Here is a 24787-nt window from a genome sequence, read left to right as displayed (position 1 = left end):
AAATACTGTTTCTTCTACCCTTCCATCAAAAAAGAAATTATTTTTCTCCTCCCACCCCCTTGCTTTTCCCATGTCAATGATCCACTTACTGGAGGATTGGTGAAACGGACCACCATGAATCTGTTTTTTGCATCTGTGTTATTGGGGGTTTTGTGCCAATGGTGATGCGAGAAGGGGGTACATTTTTAATTATGTATTCTAATGGACCAATATTGTTTTAGGTCTCAGAGCATTAGCCACACAAACGTAAGAAACTTTGGCCGCTCACTTCTGGCGGGTTATTGCCCCACGTACATGCCTGATCTGGTGCTTCACGGGACCAGCAGCGATGAGAAGCTGAAGCAGTGTCTGGTGGCCGATCTGGTCCACACAGTCCATGTAAGTAATCCCAGCTTGGAGCCTCTGGCTGCTGACAATATGTCCGCCAGGGTCTGGGCCAGCAGCAGGTGTCTGGACTGAAGGGGGTGCGGTTACAGGATTGTTTATAGAGATGCGGGTGAGATTACAGCAATCAACAAGGGTTGGTGAAGCACCCAGGGAGTAGCAGCAGCTGGAAGCTTTGGGCACACGTGGGCCTGAGGGATAAGTGGCGGGGGGTGGGGGGCAGTGACACCAGAACGGTGGAGAGCTGTAGCTGGAAGAGCAGCCACCTGGCTGCACGAGCTCTGGGGAGGGTGAAGGATAACTCCCTGACACCCTTTCCCTTCAGCCTCTGAGCTCTTCTGTACCTCTCACTGGCTGAGCCCAGCTGGAAGCCAGAGAGCAAGGTCAAAACTGATGCAGATATAGTCCCGAGGTCCACAGAGGTCGGCCTCCTGGGGCCTGCACAAGACAGACAAGGGCAAAGAGTGGATCTGGAGGGCGGACGGGCCCGGCAAATAGAATAAACAGCACAGATGGTGACAATTATATGCCGTCACGGGGAGGACCGAAGAGATGTCACATATGGTTTGCTTTTTATCCGATCCTTACAAGTTCCTAAAAGTAATTTATTTTAACTGATTTGTCATTAAGTTCACTTTGATGGCTGCATGAGGATGACTGTATAAAGATTAACAAGTCTTACTGGAAAATTGCCTTGTGGCTGCTGTTAAGTGCTTTTCTGCTATCTGCAGCATGACAGGAACTGAGCAGTTAAGGAAACTGTGTCAATCTGATGGGCCTGGTTTTAATTGAGCTGCTATTGGGCAGATGTGCAAAAATAGATGTTTTGCACCGGAAACATAATGTATCTTGTGCGATAGGGAAAGTCCTCACTGCATTAAGAAAATTGGAATTTGGCTTGTTACCTACCTCCTCGACCAACAAGTAGTTTTTGAAAGGTGGAACAGAAGGCACCGCGTGTTATCTTTGGCCTTGAGCATCTCCTCTGTGAAGACTGAACATACATCAGACACAGGCTAAACAGGCTAAAGATATTTGTGTCAAATGGGAAGAAAAGCTCAGTAGTGAAGCAGATGTCTTCATAACCCCCCTGAATGGGGAGGGAGGAGAGATGGGGAGGGGGTCATTGGAAGCTGGGGAGGCCAGCCCAGGGTACACATTTATACCCGAACATTCCTAACCCCACCCTGCTCTGTGGTCAGACACCACCCGGCACCAGGATATTCCAGGAATGAAGCTATGAGGTTACTTTCGTCTTCTGTAAAAAAAATGTCGTAACATTTTGTTTTCAGAGTTGTAATGAACATCGTATACTTGTTTATCATGTCAGTGATCCCTACGTCAGTGACATTAGGGTAAGAACGGTGCCCTTATTGTGTGATACTATCTGTCTAGGTTGTCTCATACCACGGAAGCCTCCGTGATTTTAGACTCACGTACATTTTGTAGCTATTGGTAGCATGAAGGCAGGGAGGTAGAGGCCCTCTTTTCCTTTTCTATCGGCTGCCTATGTGTTTATATCCATATATGCAAAACCTGTGGGGTTTTCCTCTCCGTTCTGCCATCAGTTTGATCTGTAAGAACATCGGTATTGCTTGCTGGACCCTTCTTGCATGAAGCCCGGTGTCCTGCTTCTGACAGAGGCGCCAAGAGAGCGAGTATGATCTGGCTGGGTTGTCTTCAGTGCCATTGATCTTACCGGGGGGGTGTGTGGCCCAAATGCCCTGGACTGGCTCACTTACCACTCTGGAAATATAATTGATTGATAACCGTCCTTGAGCTTTATCTGGAAAACCATTCATGACTTTTTTTTTTTTTTTTTTTTTTTTTACTATTTTCCACAGGCTGACAAGTTCCAGTGTTTTGTGTATATTAGGTGTTAATGGTGACCAGTGAGCTCTGTAATTCTGACATTTGAAAAAAACAAATCCGTGTTTTCTCTATTTGTACTCTTAAAGGTTTTTCATATATTATTTTCCCTTCCTTTGAGAAGTAGTATTTTCACACTGTAGCTTTTCTCATTTTTTCAGACTATGCAATCACCCCGAGAGATCGGAAGTTATTAAGCATAATAACCTATATTGTGTCAAATTGTGGGTACATCCAAAGTGCAGCCATGCATGGGTGTTAATAGGAAATTGCAAAGGGTTCATAAAAATATCTTCGGAAGTTTAATGCATTCAGAGTGCATCCAATTAGCATTAGTAGATTTCTAATTTCACTTGGCGCATTCATCATAATGAAGTTTGTTTTTGAAGTAGTGTTCCATTTAAACTGCCTCTCACATGGGGACTCTGGTCTGGGACAGTGTTTAAATAAAAATAGCCTTACTCTCAACTGCCATTTACAAATATTTGTTGAAAAATAAATTAGGGTTTTAACGTTATATTGAATTTACTGCTCTATAAGTCTAGTAATTATTTAAATTCTTGGGTATGTTGCCAGAGAAAGAAGCAAAGATCCAAGAGCAAATGTTCATGACCACAGTTAGAGCTGGAATAATAATTTGTTAAGGAATAAAAGATTGGGATAAGTTGCTTTACTTAACTTGTGTTCAAAAACCTATTTTTTGGACGTTAATAATTTTTAGTGTTCATGCAAGACTTCATTGGGCTTTGATATTCATAATCGTTTTTAGCAAAGGATTTTTATTAACTGTTTGAAAGCAATTGATTTAAGTTATTGATCTATTTTCTAGACCTATGCATGAGTGGATTGTAAAATCTGTCTTATGTAAATGTGCACTTTTATAACTATGATAAACTAGTTTGTGGAATTTCTTCTCTCATCAAGGGATTGCATTCTAGAGCTTCCAATACTACGAATTTCTTTTTATGTTCTTCCTTATTCCAGTCTCAGTAAAGAAAGACATATTAGCTTTATTTTATTTCCATTTTTACTATTGGCTTTTCCATATCAAGCTTGTGATGGTCTTTAAATATTTAAACACATGTTCTTGTTTAATCCATACACTACCTCTTTTCTGTCATTTGAACTATTTCTCCGTCTCCTAGCGTGTAGCTTATACAGCTGCCTTAAATTAGGCTAAAGTAATATTTAGCTTCATTTTTTTCCTGCCATATCTAAATGTGCATTCTTTCTCTGTTTTCCTTTTGACTTTAAATGTTAAAGTGGGAGAGACAGAGTGAGAGAGCCAGCTTCATGCTGTACCTATGACCCTCAAGTAGCTTTATCTCTCCCCTTTTTTCCTCTGGTGTGTTTGTCTGCCTGTGAATACTGCTGTCCAGGGCAATGTTAGGGGTATTAAATTATGGCATAGTAGGGGAGGAGCACTGACTTAACTTTGATGCTGGATTCACGTTTTAGTGTTACCACTCATTTGCCGATAGGTAAATCAGTTGGCATCGCTAAGCCTCAAAAAAAAAAAAAAAAACGTATTTGGAGGAACAGATGAAATATAATCCAGTGGTTAAAAGTTTGGCTTCTAAGGACAGACAAACCTGAATTTGAATCCTGGCTTGCTACTCAGTGGCTTTGTGGCCTCGGGCAGTTTCTTTACTCTTCTAAGCATCAGTTTCAGCTTTTGAAAAATGAATAGTACTTACAGGTCTGGTTTGAAAACTCTGAGATAATGCATATCAAGTGTTTAACGCAGTGCCTGGCACATTACTAATGCCCAATAAATGTTAGCTATTAAAATAATATATGTGAAAGTGCTTTGTAAATGAGTTTCCCGGGACACTCCTACTGGAGATAACGGAACAGAACACATGCACACATTCATTCCGTGCTAAAAGCGTCCACTTCTCTTTGCTGGTGACATCACAAGGAGCAGGCCAGGCAGCTAACTGCAGGGTAGGGTCATCAAGACCAAAATTAACATTACATTGTAATGCTTTTTTGAAAACTATGTTCCAGAGCTTCAGGCATTTTACAGAATAATCTAGAAAACAAAATTAACAGTTGGATATTGCAGGCTCTTTCATTTAATTTTAAGAGTAGCAACAGATTGACTCCAGAAATACCATGCAGAAATCAGTAGCACAGATAAGGAGCTTTGCTAAGAGCTTGGCTGTGATATATGCTCATGAATACCTAATTATGCCATGCAGTGTAATCAACCAGGGAGACTACAAAAGAACAGAAAGTCACATCAAATGGTAAATCATTACCTAAGTAATACAGACAGCATTAAGGTGCCCCAAATCAACAATAACCTTAAAATCAATAGTGTTGCAAAAGAAACATCCATGTAGGGCAAATCTGCTATTTGAGAACACCTCTTGTTGCTTTCATTTTCCTAAGTTGCATAATGAGAATGACAGTGCCTTGGGCCTACAGCACTGTCTTACTGTGTCGAGAAATCTTTATATGTGTGTGTGTGTGTGTGTGTGCATGTGCACATGCACATTTGTGTATGTACACACATGTTCACATGTGTACGTGTGTATGTAGGGTTATGATGGCAAAATGTACATTTTATTGTGGATTGTGGTTTTTTTAATATTTGAAAATTTATATCGTTTTGGGTATTGTCAACTCCAATCTGAAATCTTCGTGATTCTCTCTCCTCACAGTGACTACAATATAATCTTATTTAAGCTCCCCTTAACCTTCCCAACTAGAAGTCTTGCATCCAATCTCTGCCCCTTTCAGTCGTCTCATACAGTGCCACAGAGGGCCCTTGCCCATCCTGAATGTGATCATTTACTCTTCTGCTCTAATAGTTTTCCATTATTTTAACTCCTTTGCTGGAATTGCCCCCCGGATAGAACTTGACACCTGCGGGCTCCTTAGCACATTGCACCACACCTTTGTTTGGTTTCCAGCATCTTTCTACCACTAGGGCTGCAGGCCCTTGAGAAGAGAAGGGAGCCTTAGTTCCTTTCATGTTCCCAGCACCTCCCCCAGTGTACATAGAAAGTGCTCAGTGATGGTAGTTGACTGTTTCCTACAGAACTGGATTTAGGAGTGTGTGTTTACTGCTAAAACTATGATGATTAGTGTGTCTTCTTCTGAAGTAAAGAGAAGTGGAAGATAGTCTTTTAAAAATTGAAGGGAAGAGTAACATGTTTAGACATGATGCCTTTGGCCCTTTACCTAAACGAGAATAAAAAGCTTATTATCGGTCTCTCAGGCTTTCATTCTCTTACATTTTGTACATGTTAGACACATGGCTATTTTCAAAGTTTTCTGAAATTTTTTTCACTGTGTACAGAGTCTCTGAACATCTATGCCACTCTTTGTAAAAAAAAAGCTACCAACTCTCTTGCATTTTATTTTGGAGTCATGTACATCATCACATAACTTTAGTCTGATAACTCTTTTTGACCTTGAGCACCTTTCCTAGACTTTAAACTGTTTCTTTTCTAAGCAGGTGGCAGGCCTGATATAAGCTGTGCCCAACATTGCACACTATATCTATAAATCTGTAGTCTGAACTTGGGTGTCAGCCCAGTGAGCCTGGTGATCATAGCCGCAGGCACAAACCCACAGAAGGACAGATGTTTCCCTTGCTGCCTCTCCCAGACCCACCTCACCAGACCCTCCCCTCCTTCCCTCTGCCACCAGGTCCTTATGTCTTAATGATGTCTTTGGGCTTCCCAGAGCCCCCTCCTTGATATACCTACCAGGATCCCTCAGCAATGTCCATGGTCCATAATGATTGATTTTCTCTTCTTCTCCACCTCATTACAATTCTTAAGCCTTTGGTGACTGCCATTGAGTCTGTTTCCAAGAGAAAAATATTCTGATAAACAAATGGCTTATGTTTTTATATGTTATAATTATATATTTGTTTTTATTATTTATAATACTACTTATTACCTTTTCTGGTATTTTTATATGTTAACAGTATGCTGGGTATAAACTAGAAGTCTCTGATGGTGGCATGTCATTGATCTGGCTGACTTGTTTGGCCAAAAATGAGGCAGGAGGCTGGAGATGGCTTTTGGGGAAGAGAAGGAGAGTCATGCCTTGGAGATTTACTTTCTATCAGAAAATATTTAGTACTTTTTGTGTCTGGGTGCTGTTTTTATAGGCACAGTCCAGGTGTAAGGTTGGAGGAGTCCAGCACCATGTTGCCCTGATACAAATGGTGTGCCTCCCCTCTAAAACTTTAAAGATGATGGGTAAAATATTACCATCCCACCTAGCCTCATTGTTATAATACCTGTGTATGAAAAAAAGTGAAAATCCTTTTGTGCCAGAAACAAATTGAAATCAAAGCCAGAACAAGTAAGTTTGGGCTGATATAACCATGGCTCTGTAAGATTTCAGTCTGGATACAGGTCCTAGGAATTGAGTGCTGAGTTTCTAAGATCTACTCAGGATGAAAGATGTGGTCTCATATACACATAAGGCTTGGGACATGGACCTGAACCCTTCCTTAAAGCCTAGAGGTTCAAAGAGCTATCCTTCCATGACAGGGGGACTAGAAAATTCCAGCCATAAATAGCAAAGCAGCAAAGAAACAAGTTGGAAACTTGGGTGGGAGAAAATGAAGTCACCCATGAGATATCAAAGTCCCAGGTCCATTCTATGAGTGGGTTGGAGGTCCAGATTTATTCTACCCAAGTGATTTGGGAATCCCTGCCCAAGAAATAAATATAAAATCTAGAAGCATAGAAACCTCTAGGACTCTGGCAGAAGGAAGCACACTGGGTGCTTTCATAACCACCAGCTTGTTTCCTCTTCTCTACTTTATTTTAACTCTTAAACCATTAGTGACTGCCATTGAACCTGTTTCCAAGAGACACACATAGGACATAAATAATGCCAGCAAGATGGGCTCATGTTCAGAGATTACAAACCATGTATGAGGAAAACATGATGAGGGAGAGTAAGCAAATACAAGCTGGAGAATTAACACTCCTAGAACAATCTGAAATAACTATTAAGTCACTGTGTTTAAAAATGGTTACAGTCATAAAAAAGAAGGAATCGGAACCTTAAAAGAGATGGGGTGATGTGATAAAAGATGATTTAGATTTGTAAAAGGACTAAAAAGAACTTCTAAGACTGGAAAATATGGCCATTAGAGTTCAATCCCAAGGAATAAGTTAAAGAGCAGAGTAGATTAAATACCACTGGAGAGAATTTGAATTTGTGACATGGAGGCTAGAATGAGAAAATCTGATAGCATATTCAGAAGGTGAGAACTGAGAAGGCAAGGGAAAACAATATTTGAAGAGAGAGAACAGCTGTGGTATTTCAGACTAAAGAAGCACACTGACTCCCAATCAGGGAGTCTTAAGCTACAGGACACAAAAGACAAAGAAAACTCTTGTAAACAGCCCAAGAGACAATATGGCACCTGCCCACAAGGAGTTTGAAATCTATAACAGGAAGTACAAAGAAGTAAATAAGCAGTAAAAACAGTGTGGTAGAGTCTACTGCAGTGGGAGACACAGGATAGGTGTGGAAGGACTTCCTGGAAGCGATGCCTATACCAGGGAGGCAGTAGGGAGCGAGCAGAATGAAGGGCGAGAAGTGGGGCAAAGGGGGACGATGTGGCTCTTTCAGGAAACTGAAGATTCTTCTGGCTGATTATGTTGATGAGCATCTTCTTAACCTACAGACAAAGCTGGCTTTGCCACCACAGGAGGTTCTGTCTGTCCCATTTCTTGGTAAAGCTGTGTCAGGAAAGTCTAGATGCCGATCATTTAGTAAAAGACAGTATTCTGCATCATTTTATAGGCCAGATGAAGTGTTTAAGAATGGTAGCGATATCCAAGTTCCCTTTTCTCTGAATGTGTGTGATACTGAAGGGTTTTTAGTTTTTTTTGTGGGGACTTTTGTTTGTTTGTTTGCTTGTTTTACTAAAAAAAAAAAAACAAAAAAACAAACCCACTGGTCAACAATCCACACATAGCTGCAGTCCTTACATGTGGTGCTCAGCCATCCAGAAGTGGGGTGGGTTGGCCAACGACTCTCTCACATTGCTTAAGTCTTCGGTTCCAAGGCGGGGAGGATATGGTTATGCAGGTGGGCCTTCACTTCTAATGAGGTAGAAGAATAAAAAGGTGGATCTGAGGGCATTCAACCAAGAGCAAGTGCAGAGAAGGGCAGCTTCACTGCCTTAGTCATCCCATTGTCTTTGTATGACCAATGAAAGGGGTTACTTAAAGCTATGTAAAGGCTAATATTACTAAGTCATGTTGCTGTAACATAATGCTGAGAATCTTTTTGAAAGGTACTTTGTCATGTGATACCCTCTTATTCAAATTTATTTTAATAAAGTTATAAAATGTACCGGAATCATATAGAATAACAAATTGATACTCAAATGATGCTGAAGAATCTTATGTTTTATTCAGAATATTTCAAAGAAAAATAAAAGATATAGGGTGCTGCTTCCAATCCTTAATCATAAATCACCTGCTTTTTTATGTTTGAAAGAGGCCACACAGTGGCTTGTGCCTAGTAATCAAATATGTACTGTTATAACTAGTGTGCAGATTTTAGAGCTGGTTATGGGTACAGAATCTGTCTACACTACTGCTGTCTATAATACACCTGTGGGCTGCACATCTTTAAGGACTGATAAAGGGTCAGTTCAGAGTATGTATTGGGCAGTGCCAACAGCATAAATATGGGGAAGTCATAATAGAGGCAACTGTATTTTCTCCTATTTTGACCTTAAGTTCAGACTGTCATTCACACTTCTTGCAATCTTATCTTCCAAGAGATTTCCATCCTGACACGGTCCTAGGATTTCAAAGTTAAAGGGCTTGGCAGACTCATTGAGCTAAAAGTTGAAAACACTTGCATGAGGTGGTAGCTTCTAATTCTGACATACCAAGATATTTAATAAACTCTTATATTTTTTGTCCCAATGTTTCTATCTGTAGAGCAGTGCTACATTCCTGGCCACCCCACAGGAAAAATGGCATGATGAATTAATAAGTAATTATAGGAAGCGTGTAAGTGAGGATGGTATTTTCCTGCTCTTACGTTAAAAACAGGTGATCGTGTAAAATGTCATTTAAATGTGGTACATGGAAAAGAAATATATTAATTTTTCAGATGACTTAATAGGAACTGGACTGAAACCAAAAGTAAAGAAATCTGAATAGAGGGGGGTGCCTGGGTGGCTCAGTCAGTTAAGCGTCCGACTCTTGATTTAGGCTCAGGTCATGATCTCACAGTTTGTGAGCTTGAGCCCCACGTTGGACTCTGTGCTGAGAGCGCAGAGGCTACTTGGGATTCTCTCTTTCCCTCTCTCTCTGCCCTTCCACTGCTCGTGTACACACACACTCTCTCTCTTCCTCGCTCTCAAAAATAAATAAATAAACATTAAAAAAAAGAAATCTGAATAGAGAATTGTTCAACAGAACCAGCATGTATTAGATACTTAGCACGTGCCTAGCATTTTGTTATGCTCATTTCAGAGGCTACAGAAGAAAAATAAAATGTGATTTCTTTCTTTGAGTTACTTACATAATCACTGAGTAGGCAAACAGATGTGAAACTGAGAACCAGTTAAGACAGTGATTAAATGTCAAAATGTAGATTGCAAAAGCTCTCAGAAGTCAAAGGAAGAGCAGTGAATATGGGAAAGACGTCTTGCTGTGGGGTGAGGTGGGGCATGGGGATGGGACCCAAGTTGGGTCCTTGAAAGGTTGAAACATTTAGAAGGTAGCAGGGGAAACATTCTGGGCACAGCTTGAGGTAAGAGGCAGGAGTCCTCTCAGCCTGGAGCAGGGGATCCTTAGAAAGTCCTGGAAGTAAATATTTGTGGGTAGATCTGGCCCAGATTGTGAAGAGCTTTAAGTATGGAAAAAGAAAAGTTTGAACTTAGGTATTTGGGTGATAGGGACTAGAGTACGTTTCTGAGTTGGTGAGGGAAATGATAACGTGGTGTTTTAGGAAGTTTGAGGGTTCAGTGGCCATGACTAATAGAGACAGGGGGTGGGGTAAGAGAGCAAACCGAACATGGCGAATTAGTATCTGTGCTACAAGTGTCATATACGTTTTTCTCACAGAAAGCCTCCATGAATTTAACCGCACTTAAACTTCACAGAAACTGTGAAGTAGGTCATCTTTTACAACAGATGTAGAAACTGAAGCCCCGGTTAATGAGCTGCTAGGGTCCTGCAGCTAGTGTGTGACAGAGGCGATGGTCAAGCCCAGCCCTGTCTTCCTTCAGAGCCTTTGCAGTTGTCTTATCATTGCCCTTCACTGAAATATCAGAACCATGGCTCTTCTGATGACTCAAACCTTACAGACATTTCTCGTTTCTGCAAGTTTAAGTTAGGCGGAAGTCACGTGTGTGTAGGTCAAGGCAGCATATTTGCGTACTCAGAGATCGACTCCAGAATGCTGAAGTTGGTATGTCGCAGCCATCTACACTCCTGGGAAACAGACCCACACATCCTTAGTGGCTGTGAATTAACCAGGCTTAAACTGTTGATTCAACAAAATGTAATAGCCAAAGAATATTTGAGAAACCTTTAAAGATCTATATAATATAAAGCATTTCATTTGTCACTGTATCTTGAGAAATCTTCAGAGGAGAGTAGATTGGATAAATGAGATATTGACAACGTGGAGCTAAATAAAGACTGTTTCTTTAAAAAAAAAATTTTTTTTAACGTTTATTTATTTTTGAGACAGAGAGAGGCAGAGCATGAACGGGGGAGGGTCAGAGAGAGGGAGACACAGAATCTGAAACAGGCTCCAGGCTCTGAGCTGTCAGCACAGAGCCTCGACGCGGGGCTCAAACTCACAGACTGCGAAATCATGACCTGAGCCAAAGTCGGCCGCTTAACCGACTGAGCCACCCAGGCGCCCCTAAAGACTGTTTCTAACTCACAGAGCAGAGCAAGGCACAAAAGGCAATGGCTTATTGCCACTGCCTCATTCCTGCGACGGAGATTGGCCATCCAGCCTCACAGTCGCCTGCAGCTCTACTGATCTGCAATGCTCTCACATCCTCCAGTCCCTGTCTGTAGTTTCTGAATTGTCTGGTCACGTTTCCGAGGGAGGCACAGGAACGGTGGGCAGCTGCCTGGAAGACGTGGCGGGAGGGCATTAGGGATCAGAGGTCCGGCCGCTCTGCAGTGCCATCTGGAGTGTGGGCACTCGTGGGCTGGGGGGGGGGGGGGAGGCCTAAGGCAGCGGTTTTGGACATCTCAGATTATGGAGAATATAGAAACATTGCAGGCTTATCCTGATAAGAGAATTTAATGAACCCTGTGGTTTAGAAACTTACTTTGAATTTGCTTTTCTTCAGTTCGAGAGAGAAAAAGAAAATTGATACTAACAGTGTCTCTAAGGTTTATGAAGTTTTCAACCAAACAAACATTTTAAGGGGAAATGACTGTTTTTAATATTAATATTTGCTTCAGATTTTCATTCAAAACTCAAACATCAGAGGTCTCGTTTAATCTCAGACACAGTGGTTGGGAGGAGAACTTTTAAAAGGGTAAATGTATGATGGGTATTCTGATGATATTTAGTCAAATTGACAAAGCGCCCCCCACCCCTTAAAGGGTTTTTTAATACTAAGAAGAGGAATCTTACTAAGTAATCATACTTGCTGATAGCTATTCATATTATGTGTTCCTTCTCTTAAGATCCATACGAAGCCAAAGTCTCCATCAGGATGCAGCCATGCCTTACCTCTCCTGCCCATTTCTTTTTTTTCTAGTCTCCATGCCCAAACTCCAAACCCTAAGAATAGTAGATGGGTGGGTCAGGCTTTTAATACGTGTTTGAATCTTTCAGAGGTGCCTGGATAGATCAGTCAGTTGAGCGTCCGACTTTGGCTCAGGTCATGATCTCACGGTTCGTGAGTTTGAGCCCCACATCAGGCTCACTGCTGTCAGCCTGACAGTTCAGAGCCTGCTTCAGATCCTCTGTCCCCCACTCTCTCTCTCTGCCCCTCCCTCGCTTGTGCTCTCACTCTCTCTCTCCCCCTCCCTTCTCTCAAAAAATAAATAAAACATTTTTAAAAAGTGTTTGGGGTGCCTGGGTGGCCCAGTCGGTTAAGCATCTGGCTTCGGCTCAGATCCGTGAGTTCAAGCGTAGGGCTCTGTGCTGACAGCTCAGAGCCTGGAGCCTGCTTCGGATTCTGTGTCTCCTTCTCTCTCTGCCCCTCCCCAGCTCGCGCTCTGCCTCTCATTCTTTCTCAAGAAATAAATAAACATTAAAAAAAAATCTCCCTGACAGATTTCATTATTAATTACTTCTATGATTAAGATATGGCTAAGAAATTAGTGTTGAAAAGAAGGATACATGTAATTTTTTGTTTATTGTACTTCTACATATGCCTTTAAAGTAGAGCCTGTTGTAAGAGGAATTTTAAATTGAATACCAGTGCATAGGGTGTGTGTGGGTGTGTATTTCTGTGATGAATCCAAACTTGGTCTTCTGGATCTTAGAGTTCTTTAAATTCTAAAAGCTTAGAGATTGACCAATAAGCCAAATCGTAATATGTTTAAACTGCCTTGTCTTTAGTGAGGTTGTGTTTTCTTTGGAAAGATGTGTATCAGAAACCTCCAGAATTATCGAAACTTAAGCTTCAACTCTCTGACCCCACAGAAGTGTAGACAAGGTCAGTGATTGAGAGCCAGTAGCCCTGGAGCTCCTTATATTGTAGCTAAAGTAGTTGCTCGTGATATTTTTATCATTTCAGCATTTCTTTTTTTTTTTTCTTGACTATTTACATTTTCCTCTATTTCCATTTACTTTAAAAAGTGTTTATACAGTAAATAATTGAGTAGCTACTAAATGATATAGTTAGATGGAGACATTGGGTTGTCTGGTGGATATATTCAGGGAGTTCTGTGTTAGACATTTAGTAGTCTGAGAATGTGTAATGCTTCAGTATTTCTTTTAAGGTGCTCTTCTGTAACTGTTCGGCTGGTTCTTCTCTGTTCTGGAACCTGTAAACATAAAAGTCAGCAATACCGTGCTGTGCTAGGGGGTACGGGATGCTCATCAACTCCCTCATTTGCTTGTATAACCTGTCTCATTTTATTTTTTTTTTTAATGTTTATTTATTTTGAGAGAGAGAGAGACAGAATGTGAGCGGGGGAGGGGTAGAGAGAGAGGGAGACACAGAATCCGAAGCAGGCTCCAGGCCCTGAGCTGTCAGCACAGGGCCCGACACAGGGCTGGAATCCACCAACTGTGAGATCATGACCTGAGCTGAAGTCAGACGCTCAGCCAACCGAGCCACCCAAATGCCCCTAACCTGTCTCATTTTAATTTAGTAACATTTCTCAAATGCCAGGTCCTGTGCTAGGGGCTAAGAATACAGGCAGAAAAGATTTAGTCCCTTCCTTCAAGGAATGGGCCCACCAATTCCTGTCAGTTTGTCCCAACCCTTGGACACTTTGTCTTTAGTCTTTCCTCTGATTTCCACCTCCGATTCTGCCTGTTTGATCCAGTGATTTAAAAATGACTCATGCTGGGCTGCCTGGGTGGCTCAGTCTTTTGAGTGTCTGACTCTTTTTTTTTTTTTTATTTTTATTTTTTTTTAATTTTTTTTTTTCAACGTTTATTTATTTTTGGGACAGAGAGAGACAGAGCATGAACGGGGGAGGGGCAGAGAGAGAGGGAGACACAGAATCGGAAACAGGCTCCAGGCTCCGAGCCATCAGCCCAGAGCCTGATGCGGGGCTCGAACCCACGGACCGCGAGATCGTGACCTGGCTGAAGTCGGACGCTCAACCGACTGCGCCACCCAGGCGCCCCTGAGTGTCTGACTCTTGATTGCGGCTCAGGTCATGATCCCAGGGTCATGGGATTGAGCCCCATGTCAGGCTCCTTACTGAGCATGGAGCCTGCTTGGGATTCTCTCTTTTCCTCTCTCTCTCCCTCTGCCCTTCTCCCCTGCTCACATGCTCTCTCTTTCTCATAAATAAATAAATAAATAAATAAATAAATAAATAAATAGGCAGGCTCATGATCATTTTTCATGTTTGATTTTTTAAAATATATTTCTCATACCCATTAAGTATCTCCTTTTAGAATAATTGAGCCAACTTCTCTGTCCCTTTTTGTTATCATACCTGGATCTACAGCCCTTCTAAAGTAACTCATGCTTGGAGAATCTTCCACCTATGACCTCCCCCAATGAGCCACATTGCCCTGATTACAGGAGCTGGTGATTCCAGGGGCTGGTGATGAAGCAGTTACACTCTGACCAGTTTCAAGACCTTAGATTTTTTATTTCTTTCCTTGACCGCTTGACCCTGTTTGCCCTGTGGCACAGTTTACTAGTTGCCAGCCTGCTTTATCCATCACTACATAGTTACCGAGAATTTTGCATTTTAAGTTATTCATCTGTAGCCATCCTTTGGCCTTTTGGCCTCATCTAGATAGTTGGTTGTGAGAGTTGATTTATGTATGTAGCACGTGGTCACTAAATAAATACTGCTTAATCATTAAAGCTGTAACTTTAAGGGAATATTTAAGTTACCCTGCCTAACCTTCTTTTGGAGAAATGGCAATAGAATCCTATACCTTATTCTAATTGTCTCCATTTTAAAAGGAGAGCTTAGTCTTTCAAAAGGAAAGGAATTTTAATATCTTGGAATATAGGGAGGGCACATATCCTTTTGCTTTCCTGTGAACATTAACAACATTTACGGTGTAACTCCTGGGTGTAAGAAAGAAATATTGATTGAATGCAGTTTTTATCACATTAAGTTTAAATGTTGAGTTGAGGACACTCCTACTATTTTAGTCACTCTAATACCCTAAATTTCTGTAGCTCCCGCTAGCAACTTCTGAACTTTTAGGCTAATGCTACCTGGAAGCATTCTGAACGTTTTGAGTGCCCCTTGGCAGTGTTGTGGAAAGTTGACCCACTGTGTTTCTCTTCCAGCATCCAGTGCTTGATGAGCCGATAGCCGAAGCTGTCTGTATTATCGCAGACACGGATAAGTGGAGTGTCCAGGTAGCCACAAGTCAGAGGAAAGTGACGGACAGCATGAAACTGGGCCAGGAGGTCTTGGTCTCTAGTCAGGTGTCCAGTTTACTTCACTCCATTTTACAGCTTTACAAGCTTCACCTCCCTGCTGATTTTGTAAGTACTTGTTCTCGTATTACCAAAGAAATATAGTTAAAAAAATACTTTTAACAATATTTTTATTACAAATTCACAACTGAAATGTATTGTTTTTAGTATAATTGGACGGTAGCCTAAGTAAAAATGGAACATGCAACATAAAACCAGCAAACAGGATAGATTTCAGTAACAATAGTTAAAACAACACGGAGTGACACTGAAATCTTTTTGGATAAGGTATACGGTAAAGGAAATAAGGTATGGGGGAAGGGATCAAACATAAAAGGAAATTTAAATTCTTCCTTTAGAGAACTCATTAGTTTTCCTTTTTTTGGATCAACATCAAGCAAACCAGTCACTGAAGGGATTGTAGTTCCTTTTGTTCAGGGACCATTCTCATAAAATTGTTAAGGATAAAACAGAATATCATTTGTGTAAACATTTAAAATTTTGAAGTACCATACCCATAGAAGATGGTATCAGTTGTGTTCCTTTTCAGGTGGGATTTTAAAATCGATTTCATAACGTTATATTAAAGGCAATAAATAGAGCCCATAAACTCCTAGAAAATGATCAACAGCTCTCCCCCAGTCACTGGAATGAATATATAAAAAATATATGTGTGTATGTGCAGAGAGACTGAGAGAAAAGGTAGTTTGAGAGGGAAGAAGGGAGGGAGAAAGGTCTTAAAAGTGGAAGAGAGGCTTATGGACACATAGCTGGGAAGAATGAAAGTGAGCTGACCTTGGGGATTTGCACTGAGGTGAAAGAGCACCCACCTTCTCCGCTGTTACCCCTACACTCGGCTGCCCTCTGCAGCATACTCCCAGACCAGAGCATCCGTTACCTCCGCATGAGGTACAGAGCTATTTAATCACAAAGTGAGAAGCTGAATATGAATTACCCACACTAACCATGAATGGAGTGGCAATTTCTCTGAGATCTTGTGACCTACCTTTGCACCACAGTCCTCAGAGAGTCAAGACTTTCATGGCCTTCAAGAAGGTGATTTGAAGTACTGTGTGGTTGTTGTGGCAGTGTGGCATGACAGGGAGACCCTGCAGTGCAGCCAGGTGAAGCCTAGGCTTTGCCATTGTTGAGTTGTGTGACAGTGGACAGTCCTGAGCATCTCTGAACCTCAGCCGTCTCACTTGTAAAACAAAGGTAGAATCCATTCAACAAGCATGTTGTGAGAATGCTCTGAAAATTCGGTCTGAGATACTGCTTTTTAAACTTCCAAAGCACCATGCCCATGTGAGATGCTTTACCAGTCAGGGTACAGCAGTGGCCAGTGCATGGCCTTTGGGATCCAGTAGTCTAGGGTCATATCCAAGCTCCGCTACTTCCTAAATGTGTGACTTCTCAAGGTCTGCATTTCTCCGTCTGTAAAGCTGAGGAAGTAAGAGAACTTATCTCATATGGTTATGAAAGTGAAATTAGAGGATTCAGGTAAAGCACTTGGAATAGTGTTACATGTGATAAGTTCTCAGGAAACAGGTACTATTAGTGTGACTACTGATAATAATCAGTTTCATGAATAATATTAATGACTGACAACACCTTTTCACCAAAATCTTTATTTGGGCTTTATACTGAAGCATACTCTCGCAGGACCTCTGTCCCAGGGGGTGATGTGAGAAGCACTTACGGGTTATGACGGCCTTACTTTTGTTCTATATTTGCGGGCAGTTTTTCTTTCTAATAGCAAGCTGCATCATGCTGATTTAGTGGCCGAACTTTGCTTTTCTATAAGGAAAGAAAAATATATTCGATTTTATACTTTTTTTTTTTACTATTTTAAGTATTTACCATGTTTCATATTTTTTTCTGTAATATGTAGCTCTTATTACATTTGACATCTTAGTTATCCAAGCAATAAATCACTATAATTAATTCTTTTTACTTCATTTGGGCTAAAGTATGTTTTTTGGTTTGTTTTTGTTTTTGACAGAAGTATGTTTAGCCACTCAGTAGTATGAATGGAATGACTTATTTAACCTGACAAAACCAAGCTGAAAGAAAATTTCATTTGCAGTTTAAAATTCTCCCTAAAAATCACTTGACTGAAACACATGAGTAAATGGCTATTAGAGCCTTCAGTATAAAAAAATGAAAGTAGCTATTTAAAATTTCAGAAGTTAAAAATTAAACAAATCCATCTCAGGAATAAAATCCCAGAAAAAGGGGAGGGCAGAGCCCAAAGTGGTTCTATATGATAATCAGACCTTTTATAAAAAAATTCTAAATGATTTGATTTTGAGTTTAGTATACATTCCATATAGACCAATGTTCTCTTTATTTCCACATTACAACATACAGCTTTCATGGGGACTATGAAAACACCATAAATTAACCATTTAAAACAAAGGATTCAACATAATGTGAATGTTCTTTTTAATATTTTATAACACTCTTATTAAAAACTTTGTGTTTATAAGAAATTGAAACTTAACGGGAGCTCCTTTTACCGCTTAACTCTGCTTATTTGGAGGAGCATTTCCATGAGGATTGGTGAAACCTTCCTTGCTTTAATTATTACTCTTATTAGACACTTACCAGTTGTTTTTCCTCAGCACAATACATTTAAAAGATTTTAAGCCAATGAAAAACTGTAAGATTGCATCTCGAATACTTTTTCTATGTCACTGATCAGCCCAGATGGTCAAGATCAACATTTTCAAATGCATCTGTTAATCTTTTTACCTTGAAAATAACAGGCGTAATGGTCTAGAAGAAAATTATGTATGATGGAATTACCCTTGCCAAAGCCGTCAGGTGTCTTACTGAAGATGCTTGGATGGCTCTGCCTGCCAAACGCAAAAGCATTTGCCTCTGGTGAAAGACACAGATGGTTGCTATTCTCTAAAAAATGAAGTTGGACACAATTCCAAGGGTAGAGATGTCCTGAGAATAATTGCCTTTTCTTTATTGTTATTAAAGACCTAGTTAAAATGCACTCTTGAGAGCAAAAACAAAAACAAATTTAAAGTAACCTTGTTCCATTCACTCTACTTTTGGGGATGTATTTCGCCAAAATAATCTGAGATATAGGAAAACGACAACAAAGATGTTCTTTAAAGAATTGTAGCAACAGAAACTCAGATTGCCATGTGGATAAGCAAATAATGATAATTTACATTCTCAGAAATTATTTTGCCATAAAAATTACTTTGATAAAGATTTGTTAATAACATAGGGAAAGGATTATTATAAAGTTTTTTAAAAGTAGGAAATAAATGCACTTAACGGAATGATTTCATCTATGTTAAAAATGCTTTTTAAAAAAGACTAGCAGATATGTATGAAAATCTTAATAGTCATTAGAAAAAGTAAACTGTTGTTTTATATAAACCTTTCCTTATACCTACCAGTGGTAGGGTTTGGTGCGGTCTGTAATATTTATGTGTATTTGAAAGGAATGAGGTTATAGGTGTGTACTTAGAAAGGAATTAAGAGAATTCCAGCTCTTAGAATATTGGCAGAGGTTTGAATGCTGCCCCTCATCCTGAATGTTATTGGCTCCCCAGTGCATCATGCATCTTGAAGACAGACTACAGGAGATGTACCTGAAAAGTAAGATGCTGTCTGAGTATCTGCGTGGTCACACACGAGTCCACGTGAAAGAATTAGGTGTCGTCCTGGGGTGAGTTGTGTGACGTGCCGCCATTTCTCCCTGTGATGGAGCTGACCCTAACACTGCTCCCACCAACCACGTAGCCTGTGTCGCCCACAACCTGCGGGCCCTGGCACCCCGCTGAAACGTCATCAGACATGTGCCCCTGCTGCTTCCCATCTTCGTAGCTCTGACACTGGAGTTCTGGACCTGGAAACGAGCGCAGAACTTTAAGCTAGTGGTACTTTATGTTAGTCTTCTCCCTGGATTATTTTGTGCTTGAAAGTGAAAAATTTAACCCTACTCGACCTGCCCATTTCTAGTCATTTCAGTAAGATGTCAAAGGCGCAGCCTCTCAGACCTGCCTTTTGCTCCCTGGAGGAGGGAAGAAAGGCCATGATCCTGGACCTTCAGGGGCCACCTGCATGTTTGCAGGGTGACAGCACTTGCCCCTCCTCCATTACAGGCCCTTTGGAAGAGGAGGCATATTGATGTTACTGATAATGTACATTGTCCTCCACAGGGTCTTTGCCAGAACTTCTCTCAGAGAAGAAATTATGACCTTTGTTAGTCTCTGCTTAATTTTTCAACAAAGAACTAACAAGAAGACACTGTGTTTATGGGGAATTGACCCCCTTAACTATGATGAGGATTCCCCTAAGTTTGAGCAAGAAAAAATTGCATATATGATGTCAGCCTTGAAATTCTCCATCAAGCCTGCTAATCAAAGTATTATTTCAAGGCTCGGGTCTTTGCATTCTTGTCAGACTTTTTCATCTTTCACACCCAGGATGCGACTTACAGTACTGTGACTCTGGCATTTCCTGTCATACATTTTTTTTTTCCATACTTTATTCAAAAAATATTTTTCCCTTTTTAGGCGTTTGCTTTTGCAGTTAACTTGCAACATATCTCTTTGTTGTTGTTGTCGTTATTGTTCCTAGTTTTTGTTTAGCTCTCTTTACCGGCTTCACACTTTGGTCCTGCTCACTAGGCTCCCCACTGCCAGATGTGTGACTTGTATTTCTAGGATCTTTCCCCGGCTGGCAGGTGTCCACGGACACTATTAGAAAGACCAGAAGGATTTATTTACCCCTCTCATCGCTAGGTCCTCTTAGTGCGCGATTAGTGGGGGTCACATGCAGCCTCTCTAGCCCCTTCCCCTCCTAGTCAGAGCCAGCAGCACAAAAGGTACTGAGGAACTTCTTATGTAGCCTGAAAGGAGATCTGTAGGGAGCGTTACTGGAGAAAGCATAGAACATTCCATGAAGTAATGGCAGCTACCTTTTTAAATTTTATTTTTAATTTTTCATTTTTGGAATTCAAGGGGAAAAAAATAGGACATATTCCACGGACTGAAGCAGTCCTAATTTTTTTCAGGACATTTGGCAGCATTTAGCCAGTGACCACGCTGTAGCCGCTTCTGCTGTAAGAGAGGCAGCCGAAGCCACGTCCATTTGATGCTGTGATGTCTCTTGATTCAGCATCTGTTAGTGTCACTTTGCTGTCAGAATGCTGTGGCTCAGATGCCTAGTGAGGATCTAAATCGTGTAACCTGTTGAACAAATCCTCAAGTGTTTTGAAAAAGCTCCCACCTTCATCATTATCCTAAGACTGATTTGAGCCCAGGTGCAGAATCTCAGTATGCGCTCAGCAGTGTTGGCTAGAAGAATGATGAGCCACTGGAGAAAACATTAATTGTCGGGGAATATAGAAAAGTTATGGGCTTAAGATTGAGTGACCTCTGCCTTGGGAAGAACAGCCTTGTGTCCACACTTAGGCATAGCACACCAGCATCTTCCTCTGCCTCCTTGGGCGGCATCCACTGGGAGATCACAATAAAAGAACAAGTTTATTGTCTTTCCATCTCTTACTTTATCGTTAGTTTTAAGCAATGATCTGGCAAACTTGGTACCTAGCAATAATACTTTACTTTACTTTAATTTTTAAATCATGCTACTTTAATATTCTTTTCTTTTTTTCAATATTCAGGATTGAATCAAACGACCTGCCTCTGTTGACTGCTATTGCCAGTACTCATTCTCCTTACGTCGCTCAGATACTCTTATAAGCTAAAGCTCAGGACAGTTCTTCCTTGGAAGAAAAAAAAAAAAATCAGATTCTCAACCGAAGGCGAAAGGAGAAAGCTCTCTGTGACGTCAAAAGCATGAGAAGAGCAAACAGAAACCGTCATTCCACTGCTTTTGTTTTGTTTTGTTTCGTTCCGTTGCTTCAAGTGGATGCCTCGTTGGACGACTTAGGTTTACTTGACATAATGGCATTTGTGTTTTTCACGAATACTTTTGGCCTTTTGTTACCCATGAATCAACAGAGAGAGTGACTTTTTTGGCAGGAGAAGACATAAACACTACACTAAACACTAAGCTGTCGGTCCAGAGCGCCTGTGTGTTTGGGCAGAATAACGACAAGCGACTTTGGAGCAGGGGTAACCAGTGTACGTACCATTCCAGTAGGAGAATGTTTCAGAGTTTAGGCGTGAGCTCTCCAAACAGGAGAAAGTGTAACTTGCTATCCTAAGACAGTCAGAACAGGGTGTCTGGATTCCAGGGCAGGGTTTGCTTTTTACAAAAGGTGAAAGAAAGCAAGCCGCATTGTGCCGTCTTCCCGTCTGGTGGCCATAGGAGTTACCGCCTGACGCCAAACAGGAAAGAGGATCGACCGTTGGGAAGAGAGTGCTTTAGGGACCCACTGTTTTCACATCTTCTTGGAGTTTACCTTGTTGCAGATGCAGCCACAGGTAGGTTAGAGATGATGGACTGTTGGTGCAATAAACCCAGGAATCAATGTAGCATCTTAATCTCATCAAGATGTAGTTCATAGCTGCAGAGTGCACAGTCTGATACCATATATTTTATCCTCATACTTTAGAGCTTTCAGCGGCCTTTTTAAGAGAGGCCATTTACCAAAGTTATTTCTATGAGCTCAAGAGTGTTTCTGTTGCTAAATTCTTCCAGCCGAAGCCACTTTCTTCCTAAATAGTTAATACAAATGACTATTTCTACTTTAAAAGGCACAGCTGGCCTGGTGGGAAATGAAACCTGCAACAGTTCAGGATGACTAATGAAAGTAATTAGTTTGTACATTTATAAACAATCCATAAATGATCTAAATTTTTACATTATCATCTCTGTGCCTTCTAATGCCTAAGCCCTTTTCAAAACACCTCTCCAGAAACTAACTTACCCATTATAAAATCTGCCAAAATGAAGGATTGTTTATTAGCATAGTTCACTTTAAAAAAAAAAAACCTTAATTTTTTGTTAATGTAAAAGGAACTTTACTTGGTGTACTGGTCATGAACTCTGACCATGTCAGAGTGTGTCCCAACATCCAAGGTAAAGGAGGAGAGTTTAAAAATATTGATTGTTAAAAGACCGGTGCTAATCTAGCCAATCAGAAGATTGTCAGCACCTTGCAGGTCTTGAATACAGTTGATTCTAACCAGGCTCTCATTTCCTTAACACTATTTTATAAATTAATTCCAGTCTTTTTCATGCATCCATTTGTACCCAAGATTATGAAGTAACTTTCCTTCTAGGGCTTAGAATGACTTCAGATCTTTTATTTGATACAGTCCTGATTCTGAACACCAAGTGACATAAATTTGTTTCTTCTTTTACAAATGCAAGTTCATTATGCAAGTACCAATGGAGAAAAATGGGTGTAATAATTCTTTAGGAATAGGTCAGAACTGCTACCTTTTCTTCTCTCTCTCTTTTTATGATGTGAAATGTAGGTGGGTGCATTAAGGCTCTTAATAAGATCTTTAATTTTTATTTTATATCTTTCTTTCGTAAGATTGAAGTTTTCCAGCCTTTTTATGTTTTTCTTATCCCTTTCGTCTAACATCTGAGTTTGGTGTTCTAAAGTCTCTATCCATGATGTCACTGCTTGTTGTTATGTTACCCAGAGAACGAACCTCACCTGTGGCTCAGCTCACTCATCATTTGTTTCTCGTTATGTGTGAATAAATTATAATAGCTGACATTGTATCATTTCCATCTGCACCAGTTTAGAGCATTCCCCTCATCTCTGTTTCCCTTTTCCTTGTTTACACGTTTTGAGCACTTTCCCTCATCCACCACCTTCCACGGTTTCGTAGAAAATAACTAGATACAGAACCAGTTTCATTCAAAATGTGTACGTAGTGGCACGTTGAAAATTAGACCCACATAGGGGGAAATTGGGCTTTAAATGGCTGATTCTAAACTCCATACATAAAAATTTAGCCCAGTTGTCTCAAAGCCTGAGAAAATTTAATTTGCCTCTTAATCTACTGTTCTAAAACTCTCTCTTGGAAAATGTCTGTTGGAAACTACAGGTGGGTCACATGTGGGGGTTGTCTCAGTGACACTCAGGATTCCAGTCAGAACCTAATCCTCACATCTATTGCCTACAAAAACAGACCAAGAATGTTGCTGCTCTTTTATAATCCTCCTCTAAATAACATTCAAGTTTTCTTTGTCTTAAATTCAGCCTCTTCCCAAAAGTGGAAAAGAAAAAACTCTCATGGAATTGTGTTGAGATACACCCACTCACACCACCCAGTGGCTTCATTCTGTCTTAGCCCAAGAGGCAAGAAAGGGATCCCACCCTCTCCCAATGCCCACTTCAAGAAAAAATTAAAATTAAAAAAGAAAAAAAAAAGAAAAGAAAACTACCTCAGTTGACAGGATTCCACCTTTAGGGTTTCTTCAACTTTTAAGTCTTACCTGTTGAGTGTAACTTTTGTAGCATCTTGCTTTTTTAAGCAAGCTAGTGAGGCATGACAGAGCAGAAGTGTGTAAATGTTACTGTGATGGACCTCTTTCTAGCATGTTGCAGTTTTATTTTTAATAGATCGACGAGTGATATGAATGTAAAGATAATTGTGTACGTTTAAACATGACAATGAAAATTTAAAATGTAGCTTCCATACTTGTGCATAATTCCAAAGTATTTTATTTTTATCAGTGTTAAATAGCTTTTTGTACAGGCTTCAATCCATTTTTCTGAAGTGTGCTGTTTTTTAATAAAAGTAACTATAATCTTTTCACATCCCATGGAACTGCCGTTTACACATCGCAACTTTTTAAACTTAACCATATTTTTCAAAAGTAACTTTTTTGGAGGGAGGAAAGTCCCTGCTTGCTAAGTGACACTAAACTGTCGTTTAGGCTCTTATAATTAGGTCCTGGGATTTTATAAAAATTTAGTCTGTAGCTTTTTAGGTTCTTCACTAGAGTTGGTTGTACATAAAAATAAAGAATATAAAGCGGCCCTAAAATTCTTTTAAATATCTGAATTTTCCCACTAATATGTACTTTTGAAAGTATTTTGTTCATGCATACTTTCACCATTAAATTGAAAAAGTCTTTAGCTTCTCTTGGTAAATGTGAACCATTTGTTTTTTTATTGTGCTGTGGGGGAGGGGATATTTTAATATAATATTTACCTAAATCAAGCAGCCCCCATCTGAGTGTTAATTTTTAAATGTCAGAAGTTTGGTGACTATATATCTTGGGAGCAAGGTTGCAATATGCTTACATTTAAGTGGTGTTTAAAAAAGGAGAAAATTCTGGGATTTGTTATTATTGAAGCTCCAGTAAGACAAATTGATAGGTCTTTATATTTTTGATCAGGTAAATAGATATCAGTGTCAATGTATAGAAATTTTTTCTTAAAACTTGTTCATGTATTATTTTGATCCATTTTTCTGTGGCATTTGGTGCAATAAACCTTTTGAATTTATCTTGAACATTTTCCTGGTACTGCATGTGGTTTGTTACATTTAATCTCGGAACTTA

At 40.2% G+C, this 24787-nt stretch overlaps 1 protein-coding gene across 8 annotated transcripts in view; it reads left to right on the top strand.

Moving 5' to 3' along the window:
* Positions 1–24738, top strand: part of FNIP2 (folliculin interacting protein 2) — a 132725-nt gene extending 107987 nt beyond the window's left edge. For 7 of the 8 annotated variants that reach the window (XM_030312830.1, XM_030312826.1, XM_030312825.2 and 4 more), the window contains 4 exons: positions 222–378; positions 15185–15385; positions 18895–19010; positions 20973–24738. In XM_030312830.1, the coding sequence (XP_030168690.1) occupies positions 222–378; positions 15185–15385; positions 18895–19010; positions 20973–21051 (553 nt within the window). In that variant the 3' untranslated portion in view covers positions 21052–24738. The remainder of the gene's footprint in view (positions 1–221; positions 379–15184; positions 15386–18894; positions 19011–20972) is intronic. The other variant, XM_030312831.1, reaches the window with a different exon arrangement.
* Positions 24739–24787: the final 49 nt, after the last annotated feature.

The sequence above is a fragment of the Lynx canadensis genome, chromosome B1, assembly GCF_007474595.2.
Source record: "Lynx canadensis isolate LIC74 chromosome B1, mLynCan4.pri.v2, whole genome shotgun sequence".
Classification (NCBI taxonomy): Eukaryota; Metazoa; Chordata; class Mammalia; order Carnivora; family Felidae; genus Lynx; species Lynx canadensis.
Note: the sequence above shows the minus strand (reverse complement) of the source record. Positions and strands in the feature narration are given on the sequence as shown.